The 14,804-nt window shown below is 39.2% G+C and overlaps 1 protein-coding gene across 1 annotated transcript in view; it reads left to right on the top strand.

Moving 5' to 3' along the window:
- Positions 1-14,804, top strand: part of LOC120514739 — a 105,620-nt gene that overhangs the window by 71,646 nt on the left and 19,170 nt on the right. The window contains exon 9 of the mRNA XM_039735262.1: positions 10,198-10,376. Coding sequence (XP_039591196.1) covers positions 10,198-10,376 — 179 coding nt within the window. The remainder of the gene's footprint in view (positions 1-10,197; positions 10,377-14,804) is intronic.

Below are 14,804 nucleotides of genomic sequence, written 5' to 3'. Positions count from 1 at the left end.
TGTACATTATATTTTTGTGTTCGATGATTTTATCTCCATTCGTGTTAGTAATTACGAGATTGCGTTATACATCTTGCTTGTGAATTTGTTGCGCTAAAAGCTTATTAGCTTTCTCTCCATGTTCATAATAATGATGTCTAGATTTGTAAATTAGTTGTTCGGTTTCTTTAGTTGTCAAGAGGTTTAATTCTGAATGTAGAGCCTGCCTCCTCTTATGTAGAGTCTGCTTGGTAGTCTGGCATGTTCTTCATCTATTTTAGTAATTTCGCTTTTTATCTCTGCTACTTTCTTCGCGGATTTATTTCTGTGGGAAAGATATGAGATAATCTGTCCTCTTAAGAAGGCCTTAAGAGTTTCCCAGAGTATTCCTGCAGAGATCTCAGGGGATGTATTTGTCTCTAGAAAGAATTCAATTTGTTTGGATATAAATTCAGTACAATTCTCGTCAGCTAATAGAAGCGGATTGAGGCGCCATCTCGGGGTGAGTGTATGGGGCTTAGTAATTTCAGCTCCAAGATCATCGGAGCATGGTCTGAAATAACAATAGCATCGTATTTACAAGATTTAATCTTAGGCAAGAAGTTATTATCTATAAAGAAGTAATCAATCCTTGAGTAGCAATGATGTACTGGTGAGTAGAAAGAATATGTTCTTGAATTTGGGTTTAAAACCTCCAGGGATCTGATAAGTTGTGATCAGTTATAAACTTTGTAATTATCTTTGCGGTGTTAGTTGCGTTCCCCTGTGGAGGAAGTCTTATCTAAAAGTGGATTTAGAACACAATTAAAGTCCCCAGCCATTATAAGTTTATGAGTGTTCAGATTGGGAATGGATGCAAATAAATTTTGTATAAATTCCTTATCATCAACATTAGGTGCATAAACATTTATCAAAATCATTTTACAGTTAGATAAGTCTCCCATGACCATCACATATCTCCCTTCAGGATCCAATACTACATCTGATGCTACAAATGGTACTGTTCTATGTATGAGAATTCCCACCCCTCTAGTTTTCTTTGTAAAACTAGAATGGAACATTTGGCCAGTCCAGTCTTTTGCAGCGGAACTGATCCTTACTTAGTAAGTGGGTTTCCTGTAAAAATACTATTTTAGCATTTAGACCTGTTAGGTGAGAAAGTACTTTCTTTCTCTTTAATTCGTGATTCAGGCCTTTAACATTCCAGCTTACGAAGTTAACTGTCCCATCATGGAGACACTGATTCTGAGTTTTTGGTGTCATATTATAGTCTTAACTGGAAGTGAAATAGTTTAGGTCTTAATTTCCTATTCCCCCAAGAGTTGTTGCCATGCAGCTTATTATTACGTTGATAGTTATAATTATAAAGATTGAGATGATAGATTAGATATAGATCAAGCCTGCTCTCTTTCTCTTCCCCTTAACCCCCACCCTCCCTTTTTGCCTCCCCAGGTGAGGCTAAAACCCACTTCATGCAGTCCCAGTCCTCTGACATACCCAGAGACAGAGCACGTCCAAAGCACATCAAGCCCCCATGCAGTGGCGCTTTAAGGTTAAAAGATAGAGATATCTGTTACCAATATAGTCTTTAAAAGAGGAAAAAAAAAAAAAAAAAAAAATTTTGCACTTAATATATATATATATATATATATATACACACATATACATACATATATACATATAATCTTCATCAATTTTAGTGCATTAAGATGATATCCCCAGATAATAAACCCAGGTGATGGTGTTAAAGATGTGTCCAAAACAAGCATAACAAGTCTTAATGCAGTAATAGCAATAACAGCAAACCAAGGGTATGATATTGAACAGTCTCATTTAGGGTACACATGAAATAATTAGAAAAGAAAAAAAAAAAGAGGAGGAAAACGTAATTAAGCACAATAAAACATAAACATTTAGCCCTAGTAATACTAAGTAATGATAAGTAATAAGTAAGTAATAATAATATAAGAATATGAGAATATATGCTGATAAAAACCCGTATTTTAAAACAAATAGATCAGACAGTAGATTATTAATCCTAGCTTTATCATTTACCGCCATGACTCACAATTATGTATCAGAATAGTCCGGGATCAGCTTTCTTAACTCATTTTCTGCCTCCTCCTTGCTAGCGAAAACATAGAAATGACCCTGCCATTCCACTTTCAGTTTTGCGGATACAGGAGGCCGTATTTGACATTGGCTTGCCGTAGCGCTGTTTAATATTATAGAAGGCGGCGTTGATAGCTGTTGCTGGAGAGAAGTCAGGGAAGACGAATGTGGCAATCTTCATATATAATATCTTCCTTTTTTTCCTGAGGAGTTCCATCACCTCTAACTTAAATGATAATCGTTCAAAACGACTATAAAAGATCTTGGTCGGGTCTGACGGTGTTTGATCAGCGACGCGTAAGCCGCTGCTATCTCAGATTCTGCTTTAAAGTCGCCCCGATTATTTTAGAAAAAGTTCAGTTGCGAATTTCACGGGTTTAAACTTTCTCGATTCTCCGGCAGCCTTCAATTCTGACATTATACCTTCTATTCCCATCTTCTAAAGCAGCCAGTCTGTCTCCAAGTTTTTCTCCGAGTTTTTACATTCAACTGACATTTACTGCTCTTTCCTCGGCACTGGCAGCTAGATGTTCGGCTATTTCGATCCGATTCGTGAATGTCTCACTAAGATGCTCCAATCGATCAGCAAGCGTGCTCAGTTTAACGAGTTTTTCTCAATGCGCTCTTCAATTTTACCCAGCACCTGTCGAAGTTCAAGTTGTACCTCTTGGCGAGCCTTTCATTTGCCTGTTGGATTTCCTGTTTTAATTCCTGTTTCAGTCTCTCAAGTGCCTTTGCCGTTGCTTTCTCATTAGCCTTCTCGCTTTTCTTTATATCTTGCCTTAGCTCAGCGAGCAACACTTTCAGTTCAGATAGCTGAAATGTGCCTTCTTGTGCCGTAGATGAAGCAGAAGACTCTGCTGAAGCGGTGTCCCGCTGCTCCAGTCCCGCGTAATTGCGTAACTGAAGCCGCGGACCTCCCGGCCTTTTCCAGTTTCAGGTAATCCTCTCCAATCGGCGAGCTATCCACATCTGCACTCACGATCGCACCCTCGCTCCCCTTTTCGCTCTCAGCCGGCGACGATGTAGCGGACCGTGGTCCCGAGGAGTCTGTACTTTCGCCCATCTGATCCAGGTCTGTCTCTGAGAGGCCGTATCTCGAACTAGGGCTTGCTGATCGCAGCTTGGATGTAGCTTTCGTCTTCGATTCTTTCGGACCCCCCTTCTTGTTGGCCATGTTTATATGTGTTTACATATACTGTAGCGGTCCCTCTCGGGTTGAATAAATACAGGATATCTCAGAATAATAAGCAAATAATATGAAAAATAGCACCACTGCTAGCGGAGCTCCACTTCAGACGTCCATCTCTCGCATCGGACGAGACCCTCCACTTTTAAAACAATTAATAAAAGTTTTCTGACAGTCCCACTGAACTTCACATTATTGAGATAGATAGATAGATAGATAGATAGATAGATAGATAGATAGATAGATAGATAGATAGATAGATAGATAGATAGATAGATAGATACTTTATTAATCCCAAGGGGAAATTCACATACTCTATAGTGAGTATAGTGTGGGGTCTCCTCAGTCTATCAGTGGAGCAGGACGGTGACAGCAGTCTGTCTCTGAAGCTGCTCCTCTGTCTGGAGATGATTCCGTTCAGTGGATGCAGTGGATTCTCCATGATTGACAGGAGTCTGCTCAGCGCCCATCGCTCTGCCATGGATGTTGAACTGTCCAGCTCCGTGCCAACAATAGAGCCTGCCATCCTCACCACTTTGTCCAGGCATGAGGCGTCCCTCTTCTTTATGCTGCCTCCCCAGCACACCACCGCGTAGAAGAGGGTACTTGCTACAACCGTCTAATAGAACATCTGCAGCATCTTATTTCATATTTTGAGGGGGCGCCAGTCGTCTCTGTCCTCTCTTGCACAGAGCATCAGTATTGGCAGTCCAGTCCAATTTATCATCCAGCTGCACTCCCAGGTATTTATAGGTCTGTACCCTCTGCACAGTCACCTCTGATGATCATGGGGTTCATGAGGGGCCTGGTCCTCCTAAAATCCATCACCAGCTCCTTGGTTTTGCTGGTGTTCAGTTGTAGGTGGTTAGAGTCGCACCATTTAACAAAGTCCTTGACAATGGACTCTTCCAAAACCCAGAACAATGACCAGGCTGTCATCATCCTCTTTAATTGCCACCATCTGCCAGGCTCTAAACAAGCTCTTATAAAAGTCTGGTATGTCCGACATATCAAATTTATTCACCTGGCACAGCATCAGAGTTTTTCCAAATTGGTTTTCAATGTGATCAAAAAAAAGTTCTGCAAAATTCCTCCATGGTTGTTGCTCAGAAGGGTACAACAATTTCTGTACAGTTTGTAGTTGGAATGCAGCAACTCTCCCGACCACATCTATAATTCCTTGCCCACCTTCATACAGTGGCTGAAACAGAACACTTCTCCTAAGTCAATGCAGGCCATCCCAACAAATGTTGCTTAACACTTCCTGAATACTTTGAAGCAGCTGTGCAGGAGGCTCTAAACAAATGCATTTATGCCACAATCCTGAGGCTATGAGGTTGTTATTGATGAGCATCCTGCCCCTGTAAGATAACTAAAGTGGAATTCACCTCGACCGTGAAAGCTGATCCTTCACCTTCTGCAGTACTCCATCCCAGTTCTTTTGTATTCATCGCCAGGAAACACTCCTAAATATAATAATCCTCAAGTGGTCCACTGTAGGTTGCTAACCAGTTGTGGTAGTTTTAAACCAGTCCAGTTCCCCACTAAGGGAGCATTGCTCTTTCCCCAGTTTATTTTAGCTGATGATACATTTTCAAAAGATCTCTGCCTTTGAATCAAGTTGTCAATGTCCTCCTGACTTTCAGTTACTATAATGATGTCATCGGCGTATGTTGAAACCGTAACAGGTTCCGCAATGCAACATGGAAATGATAGACGAGTCAACAGTCCTCTCAGTTTAACTAAAAAAGATTCCAAGACCAACTCATAGAGCATTCCTGACAAGGGCACCCTTGTCTGACTCCTCTTCTGACATTACAAGGTTTGCACAAACCAACATTGATCTTAACTACACCAGAACTGACACTATATAAAAGATGAAAATATTTAACAAACTGGTCCCCAAACCCAAAAGCCTTCATCAGTTCCCATAAATATGCATGCCTGGCCCTATCAAATGCCTTCTCTTGGTCTATAGAAATAAGACCAGTCTGAAAGTTAAAAAGTTTAGATACAACAAAATGTCTTGAATTATAAAAAATATTATTGAAAATCGTCCTATTAGGGACACAATAGCTCTGATCAGGATGCACCACCCAAGCTGAAACAGTCTGCAATCTGTTAGCTAGCGCCTTTGACAAGATTTTATAATCAGCACAAAAGAGGAACACAGGCTGCCAGTTTTTGATATTTTTGGCAGAAGTGTTATTACCGCCCTGTAGCATCTCTGAAGTAACACACCCATTTTAATACTGTGGGTGAACACCTCTAATACATCTTGTGGAACGAGCACTGGGTGGGTGCATCCATGTCATTTATCTTTTGGAACTGAGCCCTCACTAGAGGCCCTCAAGCTGTCTTTCCAATAACTGGGCAAGGCCCTTCTTTTTAACCCCAAGAGTTTCTAACAATTGGACATCTGGACCCTACTCTAGAAGCTGCTGAATATGATTTATTTCAGTTTCTAACATTGCCAGGTCAGACAGTAGTGACTTTGTGACATTTCTGGTGTACTCCTGACATAATAAACGAATGTGGGTCTTCCCAACCTTCCACCACTGCTGTAAACTGGTGAACTCCTTCTTCATAAGTCTGCAACTTGCCCAAAATAATTAAACAAGTCTTTAAAACTTTGGTCTTGAAGGAGGAGCGTATTAAAATGCCAGTAAGCACTATGAGGCTTATATCATCATTTTAAGATCACAGGACAAGACACCAAACTGTGATCTGAAAACCCTGCAGGGGTAATGTGGCAGTCTTTAAATAAACCAATGTGGTGCTTGAAACAATAAACATGATCAAGCTTTGCCATTGAAATAATTCCCCGATTCATCCTCCTCCATGTATATTGCCTAGTGCCCCCATCTTTATTTTGCCACACATCTTCCGGTCCTGTCCCGCTCACAACTCTCTCTAATTCCTGGGCCAAGCGTGTGTGCGGCTTCAGACCATTATTTCTGTCTTTTTGAGAAACAAGTGTGCAGTTAAAATCTCCAACTAGAACTAGAACTTTATTTCTGCAACACTGTCAGTACACCCTCCAACTTTTCAAAAAAAACATCTTTCTCATTTCCATCATTGGGGGCATATACATTAATAAAAGTAAAAGAATTGTCTTGAATTTTGACATGTACTTTGAGCAGCCTTCACTATTTCTTCAACATCACAAAAAAAACTAATTGAAAATTTCTGGAAAATAAAATAGCTACTCCAGCACTAACATATAAACCATTACTGAAAAAATGCCCCCTTTCCAATCCCTACTCCACTCCCATTGATTTGCACTGTCTATATGGGTTTCCTGTATAAAGATAACTTTTAAATCTTTTTGCTTTATAAATTCAAAAAAAGCCAACCTCTTATTATTAGTTCTTCCACCATTAATATTCAAGCTTCCTACATTAAAGCAAGCCATATTAACAGAAAGTATAAAAATATTCAACATACAGAACCTTGGAAATTTTCCAGTTGTCCTCTCCATTACTGCTTATTTTGTTTTAACTGTTTCGACAGATCCTTTAATCTGAGAAGCTCTTTATCAGTTAACAGTACAGAAATGGACTTTTCTTTTCTTATGCTTTGTATTGATAAGATTGATCAGGAAATACTCTGTCACATCTACTCTCCTTCTTCCCTCAGTTTCTGTCACAAATGTTGTAATACTTTGTACCCTCCTCTACCTTTAGATTCTTGCAGGTCAGACACAGTGGAACTATCAGCCATGTCCCCTCTTCCTCCTCATCTCCCTCACTTAGCCCAGCCATGTTTTCACTGTCTGCCTCAGCGAGGGCCGTATACCTGCCCTGTGTAACTGGTTGGGCTGCAGAGGGTCCCTCGCCTTCCTCAGCAACACAAGCCATAACATTACTGCATTTTTGGATGGTTCCCTCCTCCACCCCAGCTTGGCTTTTTTAGCAGGCCGTTTAAACCCATCGTATTGCTCAGGGGCATTATCGTCCACTTCCTCCATTTCACTCTCACCCCACACACTTCCCTGTACTGTACCAGAATCTTGTACTGCACATTCATTCCAGAGGTCTCTCATCAATAGTGTTCTGTGCATTTCCCCATGCAGTAACTCATCTTCCTTATTTAAAGTTTCAGAAACTTTTTTACTCTCCACAACCCTCAGGTGTCTTTGCTTTTTCTTTAACATTGAGTACTAAAGGACAATCCTGTAATTTGTCATTAGTTTCATGTAGGTTATCATGTTCAACTGCTCTGTTCACTTTCACTAGACAGTTTTTAACCAAATGCGCCTCACGTTCACACCCAAAACATTTCATTTTATCAGAACTCACAAAAATCACATAGTTGAATCCATCAATTTTACACCTCATAGCAACATTTAAAATTTCATCTATTCTGTTGAGTACCATGTATACTTGTCTCCTAAAAGACATAAGGAATATAGCGGATTTTTGATACCAAACGACCGTGACATACTAATTCCTTTTCTGTTGTCTCATTTCTCAAAAGTGGGTGGACATTTGATAACGTTATTTTCCATGCTGGCACCGCCAACGGAGACACATGCACAAATGAGCCATCGATCACTACACCCTTCTCTACAATTGTCAGTACCAGATCGACAGAACTCAAAAATAATACAATCAAGCTGTTCATTTGTTAAGTGGACTTAATATTCTCACAACCAATCACAGTGCCTACCACCAACACCGCACTTTCTAAGAGGATAGAAACATCACAGAGAAGTTTTATCCCATGGCGGCGGCTCAACTGTTCTAGATTCACAGTCATTAAGGCTGCTGTGGCCAGATGCCACCTCACACAAAAGAAACGGAAAACTTTGCAAATATTTACCTAGGAAATGAAATGGAAAGTTAGAAAAGGGAAGGAAAAAAGTAGTTGAACAAAACACTTCACTCACCAGACCCAGAGCCCAACACCAGCACTCGCGCCAGAGCAACCACTCGGACATGCACTGCAACAGTGAAACAGGAAGTAGATAGATAGATAGATAGAGAGATAGATAGATAGATAGATAGATAGATAGATAGATAGATAGATAGATAGATAGATAGATAGATAGATAGATAGATAGATAGATAGATGAAAGGCACTATATAATAGATAGATAGATAGATAGATAGATAGATAGATAGATAGATAGATAATCTTTGATTGTCCCCAGAGGGGATACACTCCAGAGTGATTAAAAAGAAAGAAAACTTCTGACTTGGCTGTCACAGTCACAACGAGTCATTATGCAGGCATATTGCTGTTGTTATAAGGAGCTCATATCACTTTTGTTGAAACACGTCTTCTGAATGATTCGTTGGCTTAAAGTCCTCAGTGTTAGTGTATCAGAGAGAGAATGTGCAGCATTGTTCCTAATGGCACTCAGTTTTATTTTAATTCTCTCCTTTGCTACTACTTCCAGGAGGTCCAGAGTACATCACATAACTGAGCCTGCCTTTTTAGTTAGCTTGTTGATTCCACAGGCGTCTCTTGACATGATGTTACCAGCCCTGACCATCGCAGAGTTGTAGAAGATGTGAAGGATGTCGCTACTGATTAAAGAAACACAACCTTCTAAAGAAAAAGAGCCTGCTCTGAGAACAGTCCAACCTGTCATTGATGTGGACCCCCAAGTAATTGTAGGAATGGACCACTTCTACATCAACTCCCTGAATAGTGACTGAACACAGAGTTTTGTTTGGTGTGGATAAAGTTAGTAACAAGTTCTTTGGTTTTGCTGATGTTAAGATTCTGACAATTCCTTTTTCACCAAGAAACAAACTGCTCCACCTGACTCCTCTCCTCTGTCTCATTCTCCTTATCAATACACCCCATAAGTGCAGAATCCTCTGCAGAGTTCTGCAGGCGACATGACCTGCTGTTATATTTCTAGTCGGAGGTGTACAGAGTGATGAGAAAAGCAGACAGAACTGCTCTGTGTGGCGCTCCAGTGTTGCTCACAGAGTCCTTGAGTCTCACAAACAGTGGTGTGCCTGACAGATAGTCCATCATCCAGGACACCACAGGCTCATCCACCTGCATATCTCTGAGTTTACCCCTTAACACGGATGACTGGATGATATTGAAGGCACTGGAGAAATTAGAAAACAGAATCCTCACAGTGCTGCCATCTTTGTCCAGGTAAGAATAAGGCTTTTGGAGCAGAGAGGTGATTCAGTTTTCCACTCGAGTATTTGTCCAATAGGCAAACTGCAGTGGTCTAGGTGGTCTACCACAAGATGACTCATATAGTCCAGGACCAGTCTCTCAAAGGTCTTCCTGATGTGAGATGGTGCCTGTCTTCTTTAGAACAGGAACAATGATGGATGTTTTCCACAGCAGCTGCCCTTTCTGAAGCCTTACAGACGGACTGAATAGGTGACAGAGGACAAAGTTGATCAGCATGGACCTTAAGAACTTGAAGAGTGACTCCATCGGCTCCAGCAGCTTTTCTTGTGTGTAACTTCCTCAGTTGCCTCTTCACTTGGTCTTTAGCTATGGACAGACCACAGTGATACTCAGAGGTGGACTCGTCTCTGGCCATTCCATAGGATGTGTGGGGAGACTGGTCATTGCAAGAAGGTTGGCAATGGGAGGGAAAGTCTTTCAATAAATTGGTTCAGGGTGTTCGGTTTGTCCACATCCTCTTTAAACACCTGAGTCCAGTAATAATTCCCAGTCCATTTCAGAGATCCTTCATGTTATTCTGAGTGAGTTTGTGAGACAGTTTTTGTGTTAATATTATACATATTGGTCTTGGTTAGGGTTCATAGATAACTTAAGAGTGTCCACTTTTGTCCAAATATTTAGAAAAAAAGGGCAACAATGATGATTATTACTATTCTCTAATTCCTTTAAACCACACTTGTGTTATAGACAAATGAATTACATTCAAACGCCAGAGCAAAGTTGCTGAGTGTGAGTATTTCTTGCAGACATCGAAGCTAACGTTGTGTGCACTGAGACGACGATGAGCCTCTTTGTGCTGAAGTCTTCAGTCCCAGGCCTTAATGAACATAACTTGCGCCTTAATGACCCCAGCTGCACCTTGACGTCTAATTCAAGTCATCTGATTGCCAGTTTGTCTTTGAACTCCTGTGGCACACAAATTCAGGTAATGACCCGAGCATTGGCGTGTTAGTAAAATCATTAGGGCAAAATGTGCTTAAACTGTGACTCAAATTGAGAATAATGTTTTATGTAATTAAAAACTCACCTTAAAAATCTGCTGTTCTTGGCTCTCTTATTCATCCACATCAGTCTTTTCCCCATTCTGGATTAATCTGATGGATGACAGAATTCTTCCCCTTCTGATGTTTCTGGATTAACTTCTTGTCCACCTTGACGACCATTCTCACCCTTACTTGTCTCTTTTGTTTCTTTCTCACTTGCCAATGTTCTTCTGCACAGAAAATCTCACTTCTGACTCCAAGGCCAAGCTAATTTTCTTGGTGACTTTTGACTCCTCCCTGGCCTTAGTTTGAGTGCAGCTCTGGGTCACTCTTTTTATCTAAATAAACACCAGAGTAGAGGTGATCCTGGTTGTTTCTAGACCCTCTACTGATTTGAAGCCTCTATAGTTCTTGAAGAATCAATTCTCCAGGCCTTCTGTGATCTGACATTTTTTAGGTGGCAGCTGTCGTCTCTAGTGTTTTTGGATCATCTCCAAATAACTGACACTCTTTCTAAGATGTTTTATGCACCCTTGACATTGCTGAGTTATCCAGTGTCCATCATTATTAAGAAATTATTATCGCCTGGCTGAACCCAGTTTTTCCATACTACTGATTTGCATTTGGTTTAATTGTGTGTCTTTTCAGAAATTTTTTCTGAAATAAAAAGCACATATTTAGATTTATTTATTTATTTATTTAACATGGGGATTCTCAACTTGAATGTAATTTGCTTTCTGAAAGTGTTATTGACAAGTTGAATTATATCACTGTCTTTTCCATGACACCATTTTGTTTATGCGGGTACTGCCTGCCATTTTGTGGAATGGGTATTGCTTTATTGCTAGAGTAGTGACCTACTAGTGAGTAGCTATGACATTGCAGGGTAGGAGGGTATAAAGGTCATTACAAAACTGTCTATTTATGTGAGTTTGTGGATAAACAGCAGTGAAAAGTAACACATGACATTTACTTTCGTTATTGAACATGAGTAGAATTTGTAGGGAATTGTATCTTTTATTGTATTTCTAAAAGTAAATGGTTTCAATCTTTAAAAAGTGTATTTATTTAGTAACCTTCCAATTTCATTGTACTTTTCATGGCATGTCATCATTACGTAGTACAATTGATGGACTTTGTTCCAAATTTAGACTTCACAGTGGTCAATTAAAATAAAACTACATGTAGAAATGTTAGTGTGATAGGTCGTGATCAGGATACGCAAAGTAGTTTAATAAATGTCATCAGGGTTGTGCAGTTGTCTTCTTTTCTCTGCTGTAGTCAGTGGATGCAACCCAGTATATCACAATATAACATAGGTGTCATTTTTCAAAAGATGCTCAGTATCAGTGTGTCATACTTATGTGTGGGGAATTTAGCACATACATCATTTGTTAAATGTGTGTAGTGTGTATGGCTAAGTTTGTAATATTTACCAGTAATTTTCAGTATGAGGGCCCTTGCAAAACGTTTTGGTTTTAAAAGGCTCCACAATGAGAACCGTAAGGGAGAGTCCATAGCACCTACCTCTTATGGTCATAGAAAATAAATGACAGGTGATCAAATTGTCTCACAGAAATAAGGATTTATTTGTTAACACTCAGAAAGAACTTGAGGTATGCCTAATGTGTTTGAATTTTAATCCAAACTACAAGAGTTTTTGTTGTTTTTTTTCTGACCAGCTCCCCCACAATCACCAGTTCACATCATACAGTGTCACGTTTCTGTTAAAGTTCAGTTACACCGGGCTCTTTTTAGTGAAAGGCCAGCAAAACCCTACTAAGTTGTTAAACACTGAACTTCCTATCGCTGTCTGTCCCAGATCTCTATTATCAACTGCTATTTCAAACGTCAATGCTTACCCTGGCACGGTGGCGCAGTGGTAGCGCTGCTGCCTCGCAGTTAGGAGACCCGGGTTCGCTTCCCGGGTCCTCCCTGCGTGGAGTTTGCATGTTCTCCCCGTGTCTGCATGGGTTTCCTCCGGGCAATCCGGTTTCCTCCCACAATCCAAAGACATGCAGGTTAGGTGGATTGGCGATTCTAAATTGGCCCTAGTGTATGCTTGGTGTGTGGGTGTGTTTGTGTGTGTCCTGCGGTGGGTTGGCACCCTGCCCAGGATTGGTTCCTGCCTTGTGCCCTGTGTTGGCTGGGATTGGCTCCAGCAGACCCCCGTGACCCTGTATTCGGATTCAGCGGGTTAGAAAATGGATGGATGGATGGATGGATGCTTACCCTGCTGTCTGCTTATGCAGCTTAACAGAGAAACAGAGCAAGGAAAATGAATCATTTAAGACTTATGCCGACATTAAGATCATACTTTTCAACAATGTGCTTAGCAAAAGAAAAAACGATTCAATATTATATTTGCGACACCCATGCTTAGGGCTGCCAACTCCCTTTCTCTGTAAATGTGGACATTTGGGTCACAAAATGAGGACTTTTGAAGAGGCCTTTCCCTTTGATACCATAACATGCCTTTATAATGTCTTATGTTTTTTTCTTAAATGATATAAACCTTTAGTAACAGTTTATCATTGTAATTATGATATGATGGCCACAATCACAGTCACTGGCCAACTAATAACCTATTAAATATTTTGATCATGTCAAACCATTTAAATGAACAGACTTCATTCCTTCCGTTCTTATTTAGATACCTTAACTGTCGTAAACCTGTAAAAAATGATACATACGGTAAATTCACTTCTAGTAAAATAAAAATAATTGCACTCTTTTCAATTTAGTTTATTTGCATTTATCAAAATTCTTTTACATTTTTCCACTAAATGTATTTTTCTCAGTAAATCTGATATAATCTGATAAAACAAGGATATTTGGTGTTCAAGTAGTGTGTAGTGTGTTCTTTTTGGCATTAAGGGTATTCCTGAATTTAGTTAAAAGAGTTATGAAAATATTATTAAATTATTTGAAGAAGTGACTTTTTACTTGATCAACCGAAAACTAAAAAGATATTGAAATAATATGACAGAAAAAATGTGTGATTTTTTAAAATTAACAGAATCTTTAATTGTTAACTCGTTCATTTACAATTATAAATCCATTTTGGAACAACAGGTAGTAATTACAATATTTTCCATTAAAATATTACAGAGCAGTACTTACTCGCACCTAAATATTACATACTATACCTGGATGTATGTTTAACCAAGCTGCTGAAAGAAGAATTGAAACAGATCTCACATACAAAGCTTGAAATTGTAATTTTGATTTTGAATAAATTCACTTAGTTATGGTGAATTAAGATTACAAATAATTAAGGAAAGGAACATTTATAATGAACTGTCTACTCACCAAGAAGATAAAACTGAATTTAAAAGATGAAGTGAAAAGGCCAAGTTGGACAGACAAAAGTCATGAAACCCAAAAGGTTGTTTCTATTCTCATTAATATCTGCGTTGTTTACTACCGGAATGGAAGTAAAGATTCTGGGGAAAAAAGTGCGAGCACTACTTCTGCAAATGCTGACTGGTGTACAGCTTTCAAATTTTACCAACAATAAGAATAAGGAGATTTTAGGAGTCAAAATTTTGGACATTTTCAAAATTTTATAAATTCCTTTTGACAGTCAATGCTGTGTAAAAATGAGGACATATCTCGGGAAAATGAGGGCGGTTGGCAGCCCTACACATGCTGAATTATTTTAAGCACATATTTCAACTGAACAACAACTGACAAAATATAAGTAGTCCTTCTTATCGCCTGAATACATTTTTTTCCCTTTTCAGCTCATGAGTGTTTTCAGCACAATCATGAGAATTTTACTACTACTTCCTATTTCGAGATAACATATTAACTGTGGCTTGAGTTTGTAAAATGTGCTTCTATATGCTAGTTCTGTGCAAATTGTACTTGCCTGATGTCAACAGGATTCAAAATTCTTTTGTCTGCTAATGCTCTTTATTTGTAAAACTGAAAGTTTTTTCTCTACTAAAGAACTATGCTTTATTACAATGATTACAGATTATATTTTCAGATGATATTTAGGGATGATTTAAGTTACTTGCTTACCAAACATTCATAATCAGAATGTCATTTTTCTGTGACATACATATAAATGTGCGCTATTAGTGTAGTAGGCTGGGATAAGCCAGGCCAACAACTTTTAGTAACAATCTAAATGATTTAGCAGCTTTATTATTGATTTCAAATTGTAATTTGTATAGTGTGCATATAGTGATTAAAATATGTTGGCTTGTTTTCATAAATTTAAATCTCATTCTGGGGAGGGAAAGTATCAGGCACTTTGAAATTGATGAAGGGAACAGTTTAATAAATACAATAATAATTACAATTTGAAACCTCGTTGACTTCTGTTCTGTTTATTTGGATTTTGGTGTGAAAAGAAAACA

This window comes from Polypterus senegalus, chromosome 1, assembly GCF_016835505.1.
Source record: "Polypterus senegalus isolate Bchr_013 chromosome 1, ASM1683550v1, whole genome shotgun sequence".
Classification (NCBI taxonomy): domain Eukaryota; kingdom Metazoa; phylum Chordata; class Cladistia; order Polypteriformes; family Polypteridae; genus Polypterus; species Polypterus senegalus.
This window is presented reverse-complemented; position numbering and strand designations above follow the sequence as displayed.